Here is a 13,277-nt window from a genome sequence, read left to right on the forward strand (position 1 = left end):
ACAGTGAAATCTCACGTATCTGGCCTACCCATTGACTCCCATTTCTTAGGGTATTTTGCTCAGCTAGCTGTCTTATCCATAAGAACATGTCAGTCTCCCATCAGGGGAAGATCATCCAGCCCTTTGAAACTGTGAACCTATTATAGAAGTTTGCAGTTATTGTAGATACATCTGGATATTTCTACCTTCTAGAAAAATTCTCAGTCCTTCCACCACATGGCTCTGGGAAACCAGTTTCCTGTGACCAGATGTCTGCTGCCTTAACTGCCCCTGATCTAATGTCACGTTACAGAAGTTAGATTCTTCGCCTTTGATCCCCAGACATCTTTGATTTAGCTTTTAGTCAAAATCTTCTTATTTGATGTAACCCAGGTGCCTTTGAGGCCATCCTTTCTTACGGAGATTGAGATAACTGATCAATGCAAGGATTTCTGAAAATTTCCAACCATGCTTCTCAACAGTCTCCATGTCTGCACGTAGGTGATTTGTACCTGTTCGTCGTCATGCTAGCCCATGTGCAAACTGCTAGGCTCCTTCACGATTTCATGAGTTTTATTACATTCTCTTTCCACTCGAGGATTGAAGAGATGGGACGGTGCCTCACCCACAAAGCCTTCCAGCATCTTGCTGGCTCTGCCCCCTTGAGGTCCATGCCTCTGGCTTATGGCTGTCCCTGCTCTGTGTAATGGAAGAGCGCTCAGCTAACCTGCTGCCCTAGCCACCTGCCAGACCTGTCTGCCTTCCCCAGCCTGATACTCTGAGAATGAAGATTTCTCCATTCTTACCTTGACTAAACACAATCCACCTTCTCTTCATTGTCTAGCATCTAAGAAACTCTTAGTCCTAAAAACCGTGGCTGTCTCTTTTCCCTCCCTAGTCCGTGTTGGAGGCCCAGCTCCTTAACCGCTTTAGCCCTCCCCTTTCTCAACAGGAGAAAGCCTTCTATTTGTCTGATTTCCCTCCATTTGGAAGTTTCCTTCTGCATGTCCTTCAGTTTGGCTCCTACAGCCCTTTACCGTTCCATTGCCCTGGCCATCAACAGGCTCATGGCCCTTTCAAAGCTTTCTGAAAATCCTTCACTGCTTCTCCAATACCTTCAAGTCATGACAATAGCCATAGTCATAGCTAACATCTGTTGAGTATTTACCATGCCCTAGGCACTGTACTCTTAGCCATTTATATACATAATCTCTTTTAATCCTCATGTAATCCAATAAGGTAGGTAATATTATTATCCTCCACGCTTTTTCTTTTTTATTAGATGAGGGAATGGAATATGCATAAAGTGGTATAGCTGGTCTCTGAATGCTCCCAGTCTGGCCCCAGAGCTAGCTGTCACAAGCACCACACTAATCTACCTCTCATTGGTGGTCAGTAGATATTTGTTGACTAAATGGGAGGGAAGGGAGGATGGAGGGTGAGCAAATAGACAAAATAACAACAGAACAAGGAGTCCCTTTCTCCTCTTAGCATGGACATTCTGCATCTGTACCATATCACGTTCAAGAAATTGCAGCCCATGTTGAAGGCAAAAATGTCATCACCTTTCATTAACTGTTAAAGTAGTCAAGTCCTCATTTTTATATTCTAGCATACTGCAGCCATGCTAAAACACAAAGGAATACTTGCCATACTTGTAATTCCTTTCGGGGAAGGGAGTGTATTTTTAATAAACATTCTTCAAAATATGTATGCTTATGAATTTTAAAGAAAATTACACAGCATAAACAGCTTCCTAATAATAATTTGCATTTTGCAGTGGTTTGCATTTGTCAGTGTGCATTCATATTCACTGAACACATTTAATTCCATCAACATTCTTCTTCTGGTAGATTTGTATTTCTTGGGGAAGCTATCACACTGAAGCCATCAGTTGGAATATTTATTACTATGAACCCAGGATATGCTGGTCGAACCGAATTACCGGAAAATCTCAAAGCTCTTTTCAGGCAAGTGTTATGCTTTGTCGGTTAGCATCTGGAGCACTCATGTCATCTAACGTTTCTGGTTTGCACTGTTAAATGATTTGTTTTTACTTGGGAATTTCTGTGGAAAACCCCGTATTATTTCTTTGGGATCCCTTTATAGAGAGAACTTTCACCATGGTAAATTAATTCTTTTGAAATATAAAACCAGGACTCAAAATCATTACGTAAAAGTTACATAGTACATTTGAACATTTAATACTAGCTCTTTTGTAATGGTACTTTTATTATAAATATAATTTTCACAAACTACAGAATATTTGGAAAATATGGAAACGAATAAAGAAAAAGTTACCACTTTACCACCCAGAAATAGTGATTGTTGTATTTTTATCTAGTCTCTTATAATTCCTGTTTTATGAGGTTAAGATATTAGGTTAGATTTTCATTTAGTTCTCATTTAATATGTTGACATAAGTAGTTTGTCATATTATTGAAAATTCTTTGGAAATACCATTTTTTGTAGCTCCAAAATGTTCTCTCCCATGGCTCATCCATAATTTTCTTAACCATTCCCTATTGTCTGACATGGAGGGCTTGTGTTTTTCTTTTCAGTTTTTTATGATCATAAAATAGCAGGCTGTAAACATCCCTTCACATGAAGTGTTATCCTTATTTCAGGTTATTACCCAGAATAGATTCCTACATGTAGAATTACTTGGTGAATGATTAAAATCTTTATCGATGGTCTGCTTTCCAAATGTACTCTGACAGTTTATATGCTTATTAGCAGTCTGTCAGAGAACTTGTGCTGTTGCATCCAAACCTGTTCTGATTTAAATCAACTTTGGTCAGGTGTAATTTCATGTAATAAAATGCACCCACTTAAGTATCCAGCTGGTGAAAACCCTACCACAGTCAAGATATGGAATGTTTCTGACACCCCCGGACATTCTCTTGTGCCTCTTTGAAGTTAAGCCCTCACATCACTGATGTCCTTTCTGTGACTCGAGGTTAAATTTGTCTTTTCTAGAGTTCCTGTAAGTGAAACCCTACTGTGTGTACCTGTTTGTGTTGTCTGCTTCCCTTGAACATTGTGGTTTGGGGATTCATCTGAGTTGTCCAGCATATCAGTAGTTCGTTCCTTTTTGTTGCTGATGAACATTCTATTGGAGAGACATACTACAATTTGTTTATCCATTCACTAGTTGATGGACATTGTTTCCAGTTTGGGGCTACTATGAATTAAGCTGCTATGAACATTCATGTACAGTCTTTGTGTGAATATATGTTTTCTTTGGGGTAGATATTTATGAATGAAATTGCTAAGTCACGTGGCAGATGTATGTTTGACTTTATTAGAAGCTGCCAATCTGGTTTCCAAGATGGTTGTACCATTTTACACCCTTACCACCAATGTATGAAAATTTCAGCTGCTCTACATTCTTGTCAAAATTTGTATCGTCAGTCTTTTTAATTTTAGCGAATCTGATAGGTAGTGGTATGTTATTGTGGGTTTAGCTTGCATTTCCACTATGGCTAATAATGTTGAACATCTTTACATGTAACTTACTGGCTATTCCTATACTCTCTTTTGTGAAGTGCTGTATTCTGCATACAGTTTCTTTGTTAAATACACATATTGCAAATATTTTTCTCTCAATTTGTGGCTTGCCTTTTCATTTTCTTAATGGTGCCCATCAAAGATAAAAGTTTTAAATTCAATAAAATATTATTTATCAATTTGTTTCATGGTTTTTTTTTTTTTTTTTTTTGGCAATGCAGAAAATATACAGTTTATTATTATTATTATTTTTTTTAATGTCTGAAACATTTATATTAACATATTTCCATACATATTTCCATACAAATACAAATATAAGATTTTTAGAAATTTCATGTAATGTCTGAAACATTTATATTAACATGTTTCCATACAAATAACCCAATGAAAGTTTAGTATTAGTTGTTTGTTTTTTTATACTGCAGGTTCTTATTAGGCATCAGTTTTATACACATCAGTGTATACATGTCAATCCCAATCGCCCAATTCAGCACACCACCATCCCCACCTCACCGCAGTTTTCCCCCCTTGGTGTCCATATGTCCATTCTCTACATCTGTGTCTCAACTTCTGCCCTGCAAACTGGCTCATCTGTACCATTTTTCTAGGTTCCGCATACATGCATTAATAGACGATATTTGTTTTTCTCTTTCTGACTTACTTCACTCTGTATGACAGTCTCTAGATCCATCCACGTCTCAACAAATGACTCAATTTCGTTCCTTTTTATGGCTGAGTAATATTCCATTGTATATATGTACCACATCTTCTTTATCCATTCGTCTGTTGATGGGCATTTAGGTTGCTTCCATGACCTGGCTATTGTAAATAGTGCTGCAATGAACATTCGGGTGCATGTGTCTTTTTGAATTACGGTTTTCTCTGGGTATATGCCCAGTAGTGGGATTGCTGGGTCATATGGTAATTCTATTTTTAGTTTTTTAAGGAACCTCCATATTGTTCTCCACAGTGGCTGTATCAATTTACATTCCCACCAACAGTGCAAGAGGGTTCCCTTTTCACCACACCCTCTCCAGCATTTGTTGTTTGTAGATTTTCTGATGATGCCCATTCTAACAGGAGTGAGGTGATACCTCATTGTAGTTTTGATTTGCATTTCTCTAATAATTAGTGATGTTGAGCATCTTTTCATGTGCTTCGTGGCCATCTGTATGTCTTCTTTGGAGAAATGTCTATTTAGGTCTTCTGCCCATTTTTGGATTGGGGTGTTTGTTTCTTTGATATTGAGCTGAATGAGCTGTTTATATATTTTGGAGATTAATCCTTTGTCCGTTGATTCATTTGCAAATATTTTCTCCCATTCTGAGGGTTGTCTTTTCGTCTTGTTTATGGTTTCCTTTGCTGTGCAAAAGCTTTGAAGTTTCATTAGGTCCCATTTGTTTATTTTTGTTTTTATTTCCATTACTCTAGGAGGTGGATCAAAAAAGATCTTGCTGTGATTTATGTCAAAGAGTGTTCTTCCTATGTTTTCCTCTAAGAGTTTTATAGTGTCCAGTCTTATATTTAGGTCTCTAATCCATTTTGAGTTTATTTTTGTGTATGGTGTTAGGGAGTATTCTAATTTCATTCTTTTACATGTAGCTGTCCAGTTTTCCCAGCACCACTTATTGAAGAGACTGTCTTTTCTCCATTGTATATCTTTGCCTCCTTTGTCATAGATTAGTTGACCATAGGTGCGTGGGTTAATCTCTGGGCTTTCTATCTTGTTCCATTGATCTATGTTTCTGTTTTTGTGCCAGTACCATATTGTCTTGATTACTGTAGCTTTGTAGTATAGTCTGAAGTCAGGGAGTCTGATTCCTCCAGCTCCATTTTTTTGCCTCAAGACTGCTTTGCCTATTCGGGGTCTTTTGTGTCTCCATACAAATTTTAAGATGATTTGTTCTAGCTCCGTAAAAAATGCCATTGGTAATTTGATAGGGATTGCATTGAATCTGTAGATTGCTTTGGGTAGTATACTCATTTTCACAATGTTGATTCTTCCAATCCAAGAACATGGTATATCTCTCCATCTGTTGGTATCATCTTTAATTTCTTTCATCAGTGTCTTATAGTTTTCTGCATACAGGTCTTTTGTCTCCCTAGGTAGGTTTATTCCTAGGTATTTTATTCTTTTTGTTGCAATGGTAAATGGGAGTGTTTCCATAATTTCTCTTTCAGATTTTTCATCATTAGTGTATAGGAATGCAAGAGATTTCTGTGCATTAATTTTGTATCCTGCAACTTTACCATATTCATTAATTAGCTCTAGCAGTTTTCTGGTGGCAGTTTTAGGATTCTCTATGTATAGTATCATGTCATCCGCAAACAGTGACAGTTTTACTTCTTCTTTTCCAATTTGTATTCCTTTTATTTCTTTTTCTTCTCTGATTGCCGTGGCTAGGACTTCCAAAACTATGTTGAATAATAGTGGTGAGAGTGGACATCCTTGTCTCGTTCCTGATCTTAGAGGAAATGCTTTCAGTTTTTCACCATTGAGAATGATGTTTGCTGTGGGTTTGTCATATATGGCCTTTATTATGTTGAGGTAGGTTCCCTCTATGCCCACTTTCTGGAGAGTTTTTATCAGAAATGGGTGTTGAATTTTGTCAAAAGCTTTTTCTGCATCTATTGAGATGATCATATGGTTTTTATTCTTCAATTTGTTAATATGGTGTATCACATTGATTGATTTGCGTATATTGAAGAATCCTTGCATCCCTGGGATAAATCCCACTTGATCGTGGTGTATGATCCTTTTAATGTGTTGTTGGATTCTGTTTGCTAGTATTTTGTTGAGGATTTTTGCATCTATATTCATCAGTGATATTGGTCTGTAATTTTCTTTTTTTGTAGTGTCTTTGTCTGGTTTTGGTATCAGGGTGATGGTGGCCTCATAGAATGAGTTTGGGAGTGTTCCTTCCTCTGCAATTTTTTGGAAGAGTTTGAGAAGGATGGGTGTTAGCTCTTCTCTAAATGTTTGATAGAATTCACCTGTGAAGCCATCTGGTCCTGGACTTTTGTTTGTTGGAAGATTTTTAATCACAGTTTCAATTTCATTACTTGTGATTGGTCTGTTCATATTTTCTATTTCTTCCTGGTTCAGTCTTGGAAGGTTATACCTTTCTAAGAATTTGTCCATTTCTTCCAGGTTGTCCATTTTATTGGCATAAAGTTGCTTGTAGTAGTCTCTTAGGATGCTTTGTATTTCTGCAGTGTCTGTTGTAACTTCTCCTTTTTCATTTCTGATTTTATTGATTTGAGTCCTCTCCCTCTTTTTCTTGATGAGTCTGGCTAATGGCTTATCAATTTTGTTTATCTTCTCAAAGAACCAACTTTTAGTTTTATTGATCTTTGCTATTGTTTTCTTTGTTTCTATTTCATTTATTTCTGCTCTGATCTTTATGATTTCTTTCCTTCTGCTAACTTTGGGTTTTGTTTGTTCTTCTTTCTCTAGTTTCTTTAAGTGTAAGGTTAGATTGTTTACTTGAGCTTTTTCTTGTTTCTTTAGGTAGGCTTGTATAGCTATAAACTTCCCTCTTAGAACTGCTTTTGCTGCATCCCATAGGTTTTGGGTCGTCGTGTTTTCATTGTCATTTGTCTCTAGGTATTTTTTGATTTCCTCTTTGATTTCTTCAGTGATCTCTTGGTTATTTAGTAACATATTGTTTAGCCTCCATGTGTTTGTCCTTTTTACGTTTTTTTCCCTGTAATTCATTTCTAATCTCATAGCGTTGTGGTCAGAAAAGATGCTTGATATGATTTCAATTTTCTTAAATTTACTGAGGCTTGATTTGTGACCCAAGATGTGATCTATCTTGGAGAATGTTCCGTGCGCACTTGAGAAGAACGTGTAATCTGCTGTTTTTGGATGGAATGTCCGATATATATCAATTAAGTCTATCTGGTCTATTGTGTCATTTAAAGCTTCTGTTTCCTTATTTATTTTCATTTTGGATGATCTGTCCATTGGTGTAAGTGAGGTGTTAAAGTCCCCCACTATTATTGTGTTACTGTCGATTTCCTCTTTTATAGCTGTTAGCAGTTGCCTTATGTATTGAGGTGCTCCTATGTTGGGTGCATATATATTTATAATTGTTATATCTTCTTCTTGGATTGATCCCTGGATCATTATGTAGTGTCCTTCCTTGTCTCTTGTAACATTCTTTAATTTAAAGTCTATTTTATCTGATATGAGTATAGCTACTCCAGCTTTCTTTTGATTTCCATTTGCATGGAATATCTTTTTCCATCCCATCACTTTCAGTCTGTATGTGTCCCTAGGTCTAAAGTGGGTCTCTTGTAGACAGCATATATATGGGTCTTGTTTTTGTATCCATTCAGCCAGTCTATGTCTTTTGGTTGGGGCATTTAATCCATTCACGTTTAAGGTAATTATCGATATGTATGTTCCTATGACCATTTTCTTAATTGTTTTGTGTTTGTTTTTGTAGGTCCTTTTCTTCTCTTGTGTTTCCCACTTAGAGAAGTTCCTTTAGCATTTGTTGTAGAGCTGGTTTGGTGGTGCTGAATTCTCTTAGCTTTTGCTTGTCTGTAAAGCTTTTGATTTCTCCATCAAATCTAAATGAGATCCTTGCCGGGTAGAGTAATCTTGGTTGTAGGTTCTTCCCTTTCATCACTTTAAGTATATCATGCCACTCCCTTCTGGCTTGCAGAGTTTCTGCTGAGAAATCAGCTGTTAACCTTATGGGAGTTCCCTTGTATGTTATTTGTCGTTTTTCCCTTGCTGCTTTCAATAATTTTTCTTTGTCTTTAATTTTTGCCACTTTGATTACTATGTGTCTCGGCGTGTTTCTCCTTGGGTTTATCCTGTATGGGACTCTCTGTGCTTCCTGGACTTGGGTGGCTATTTCCTTTCCCATGTTAGGGAAGTTTTCGACTATAATCTCTTCAAATATTTTCTCTGGTCCTTTCTCTCTCTCTTCTCCTTCTGGGACCCCTATAATGCGAATGTTGTTGCGTTTAATGTTGTCCCAGAGGTCTCTTAGGCTGTCTTCATTTCTTTTCATTCTTTTTTCTTTAGTCTGTTCCGCAGCAGTGAATTCCATCATTCTGTCTTCCAGGTCACTTATCCGTTCTTCTGCCTCAGTTATTCTGCTATTGATTCCTTCTAGTGTAGTTTTCATTTCAGTTATTGTATTGGTCATCTCTGTTTGTTTGTTCTTTAATTCTTCTAGGTCTTTGTTAATCATTTCTTGCATCTTCTCAATCTTTGCCTCCATTCTTATTCCAAGGTCCTGGATCATCTTCACTATCATTATTCTGAATTCTTTTTCTGGAAGGTTGCCTATCTCCACTTCATTTAGTTGTTTTTCTGGGGTTTTTTCTTGTTCCTTCATCTGGTACATAGCCCTCTGCCTTTTCATCTTCTCTATCTTTCTGTAACTGTGGTTTTTGGTCCACAGGCTGCAGGATTATAGTTTTTCTTGCTTCTGTTGTCTGCCCTCTGGTGGTTGAGGCTATCTAAGAGGCTTGATGGGAGGCTCTGGTGGTGGGTAGAGCTGACTGTTGCTGTGGTGGTCAGAGCTCAGTAAAGCCTTAATCCACTTGACTGTTGATGGGTGGGGCTGGGTTCCCTCCCTGTTGCTGTGGCGGTCAGAGCTCAGTAAAACCTTAATCCACTTGACTGTTGATGGGTGGGGCTGGGTTCCCTCCCTGTTGGCTGTTTTGCCTGAGGCAACCCAACACTGGAGCCTACCCGTGCTCTTTGGTGGGGTTAATGGCAGACTCTGGGAGGGCTCACGCCAAGGAGAACTTCCCAGAACCTCTGCTGCCAGTGTCCTTATCCCCACGGTGAAACAGAGCCACCACTCGCCTCTGCAGGAGACCCCCCAACACCAGCAGGTAGGTCTGGTTCAGTCTCCCCCAGGCTCACTGCTCCTTCCCCTGGGTCCTGATGCACACATTACTTTGTGTGTGCCCTGCAAGAGTGGGGTCTCTGTTTCCCCCAGTCCCGTCAAAGTCCTGCAATCCAATTCCCACTAGGCTTCAAAGTCTGATTCTCTAGGAATTCCTCCTCCCGTTGCCTGACCCCCAGGTTGGGAAGCCTGACGTGGGGCTCAGAACCTTTACTCCAGTGGGTGGACTTCTGTGGTATAAGTGTTCGCCAGTCTGTGAGTCACCCACCCAGCAGTTACGGGGTTTGATTTTACTCTGCTTGCGCCCCTCCTACCGTCTCACTGTGGCTTCTCCTCTGTCCTTGGACGTGGGGTATCCTCCTTGGTGAAGTCCAGGGTCTTCCTGTCAATGATGGTCCAGCAGTCAGTTGTGATTCTGGTGCTCTCGCAAGAGGGAGTGACAGCACGTCCTTCTACTCCGCCATCTTGGTTAATCTCCTGTTTCATGGTTTTTAAAAACATCCTGTTTAAGAATGTTTGACTCTCCCCAGGTTACAAAATTTTTCAACTACGTTTCTTTTAGAAGTTTTTTTTTTTTTTAATAGTTTTTGTATGGATTCCCCCCCCACCACTTCTTTTTGTTAATGTGCTAAACTGTACTCATTGATTATTCAAATGCTAAACAATTCTTCAATGTTGTATTCCTGGGATAAACTCCACTTGGTCAGGAGATATTATTTTATATGTATTGTTGGATTCAATATGGTACTATGTTGTTGAGGATTTTAAAATTGATGTCATGAGGGACATTGCTCTGTAGTGTCCTTTCTTGTCATATCTTCGTCTGGTTTTGGCATCAGGGTAATGCTGACCCCATGAATGACCTGACAAACGTTCCCTTCTCTATTTTCTTCAGAGTTTGTGTAGGATTAGTATTATTTACCCCCTAAATATTTGATAGAATTAATCAGTGAAGCCATTCACCCATTTGGGCTTGGATTTTTCTTTGTGGGAATCTTTTTAATGATCAATTAAATTAATAGATACAGAGATTTTCCAGATTTTTTTCTTCAATTAGTTGTGATGATTTGCATCATTTAAGGAATTTCTCCATGTTATCTAAATTGTTGAATTTATTGGCATTAATTTGTTCATAATATTCTCTTATTATCTCTGGTGATGTCCTGAAATCCATGTCTGGTAAGGGTAATTTGTGTCTTCTCTCCCTTTGTTTCCTTGATGAGCTAGAGGCTTATCAGTTTTACTTTTTAAGAGTTCTTTCGTGTTTACAATATGTGTCTTTGTTCACGGTCTACCTTCAAAATAATATGCTACTTCACATATAATGTAAGAACCTCTGTAGTTTTTAGTGTGATGTCTTTCAATTCTTATAAGCTTAAAATTTGCTTGTCTGTCCATCTAGATGTTTAAGCATATTTCATTTGTATTTTCTTTTAATTTTTATATTATGACTTTTCAAATGTACTTCTTCTGTTATGGGCTTATTTGGGTAAGTAGCATGAAATGAGTAAACAGAATTCTTTTCCCTTATAGTCAATTATTCTAGCACCTTTTAGTGAACATCTTCCTTTCCTCATAAAATAGCTTTCTCTCTAGCATAGCAATTTTATAATGTCTATTTTCCTTGAAAAAAACATTCTAGAGAATAACTGTCCTAGAAATAAATGTAATGATTATAGAATATTTTCATTTGAAAATTGTCCATCTCTGCAGTACTTTTACATTTGTATACGGTTCATCTTGCATCAATACATGTTTTCATTTGGGTCTTAAAATTGGGAATTATTTTGTGAAGTTTTCATAAATTTGGTTTAACTAAGTGCAGACTCATTTGTGTATGGGGGTCAGGACTGGTCTCAGCAAAGTTTGAAGGACAAGTGGGTGATGAAAGTAGTATTCATGAGTGGAAGCAGCATGCCTGAGCCTGGAGAATATCATGACCCCCACCATGTGGCCTCAGCTGTGTGCTTGTACTGCTCAGAACCTTAGTCTGCACCTCAATACAGTACAGATAAGAAGAGTAGCCACCTCAAAGAGTTGAGAGAACTGAGTGAGAGAGTGCCTGAAAAGCTTTTAGCATCCCTTATGGTATGAAGAATACTCATTGAATATCAGCTGTCAGTGTTAGTGGAAGTACCAGTTAAGTAAATTTGCTAGCCTTTTCCCTCCCCTATTTACTTAAAAAACTGTGGGAAAAAATGTGGGGCTACTTTAGGTAGAAGCAGTCAATAACATAGATCCAGAGACTCAGGAATGTTTAGGATGAAAAATTAGATAGGCTTGCAGTAGACTGTAATAATATTTACAAAAAACAGATGGGTAAATATTACTGGAAAAGTCTAAAATGACAGGCTTATTTACTTATTTACTCTGGCTTCTTCTTTGCACTGGACTTCAGTTGAGTGGAAGTTTTTCAAATGTTGCTTTTAACGGTAATTGTCCTGCGAGAACATTTAGGAAGTCTCCCTTCAAAAGGAAGGGAATTTGAAAGTTATGTTTTGATAAATTTTCAGCTTAAAAGTCTAACCAAGCTGGCCACAGGCAGTGTTGGAGATGGCTGGTACGAGCTTGGAAGCTGGTGGTTAACTTTTTGTTATTGTTGTTGTTGTTTAATTTTTTAAATTTATTAATTTATTTATTTATGGCTGTGTTGGGTCTTCATTGCTGCACGTGGGCTTTCTCTAGTTGCGGCGAGCGGGGGCTACTCTTCGTTGCGGTATGTGGGCTTCTCATCGCAGTGGCTTCTCTAGTTGTGGAGCACGGGCTCTAGGCATGCAGGCTCAGTAGCTGTGGCGACGGGCTTAGTTGCTCCGCAGCATGTGGGATCTTCCCGGACCAGGGCTTGAACCCGTGTCCCCTGCATTGGCAGGTGGATTCTTAACCCCTGCGCCACCAGGGAAGCCCAAGAGCTGATGGTTAACTTTTCATGAATCTTGTGAGGTGGCTGTAAAGCACAGGTACTAATAAAAAACCAAATTATATAAACTTTTGATTAACATCTATTAGAGACAAAGGTGATAAACATTCAAACTCATGATTTCCTAATTAGTTTATCAACACTTACACTCTTAGGGTACTTGTGTCTGTTGTGTCTGTATGGTGGTGTACAACCTCACATCTCGTGCCAGCTGCAAGTTTAGTGATTCCATGTTGGTAGATTGAAATCAGCCATGGTGGAGGTATTGATTCCATGTAAGTCAGCAAACATTATTTTTTGGAGAGCCAGTTGTTGAACTGTTTACCAGCACAGCACTGGCCACAGATAAAGGCTGGCCTCTAGCACAAAACATCACTCATCTTTCTGCAGTGACAACTTACAATGGAAGTTTACCGATTGTACCCACAGATTTCCCTTCAGCTCCTACACCCGTGCTTCTGCCATTTGCAGATTTTCCACCTTTTTCTATGTGTCGAGTAACTCCTGGGCATTTTTTAGTTGACGTGAAGGGTCTCGTTAGCTATGATTGACAGAGGTAATTGTGACCTGCTTGGGAACGGTTAGAATGCTGGTATACATTAATCACTTGGTTTCAGCAATTTGTACTTATTACCTTATCACATTTTAAAACAAAATTGCATATTTACTTTGTAGACCCTGTGCCATGGTGGCCCCTGACATCGAGCTAATCTGTGAAATCCTGTTAGTTGCTGAAGGTTTTGTGGATGCACGCTCACTAGCCCGCAAGTTTATTACATTGTACACGCTCTGCAAGGAGCTGCTGTCCAAGCAGGTGAGGGGTATTATGTTACTTTTTCTGGGTTTTTACACCCCATTAAAACAGCTTCTGAAATATGGACACTGGGTAATTTATCACTCAAATTACAGTTAGACATTTAGGAGTAATTTTATATTTTCCACAAAATTTTGAAAATCTGTATTTTACAATTCTTCATTTTTTTTGAAATTAA

At 38.4% G+C, this 13,277-nt stretch overlaps 1 protein-coding gene across 1 annotated transcript in view; it reads left to right on the forward strand.

Moving 5' to 3' along the window:
- Window positions 1-13,277, forward strand: part of DNAH11 (dynein axonemal heavy chain 11) — a 333,679-nt gene that overhangs the window by 142,324 nt on the left and 178,078 nt on the right. Inside the window, exons 35-36 of the mRNA XM_059933975.1 lie at window positions 1,833-1,949; window positions 12,961-13,099. Of these exons, the coding sequence (XP_059789958.1) occupies window positions 1,833-1,949; window positions 12,961-13,099 (256 nt within the window). The remainder of the gene's footprint in view (window positions 1-1,832; window positions 1,950-12,960; window positions 13,100-13,277) is intronic.

Source organism: Balaenoptera ricei, chromosome 9, assembly GCF_028023285.1.
Source record: "Balaenoptera ricei isolate mBalRic1 chromosome 9, mBalRic1.hap2, whole genome shotgun sequence".
Taxonomy (NCBI): Eukaryota; Metazoa; Chordata; class Mammalia; order Artiodactyla; family Balaenopteridae; genus Balaenoptera; species Balaenoptera ricei.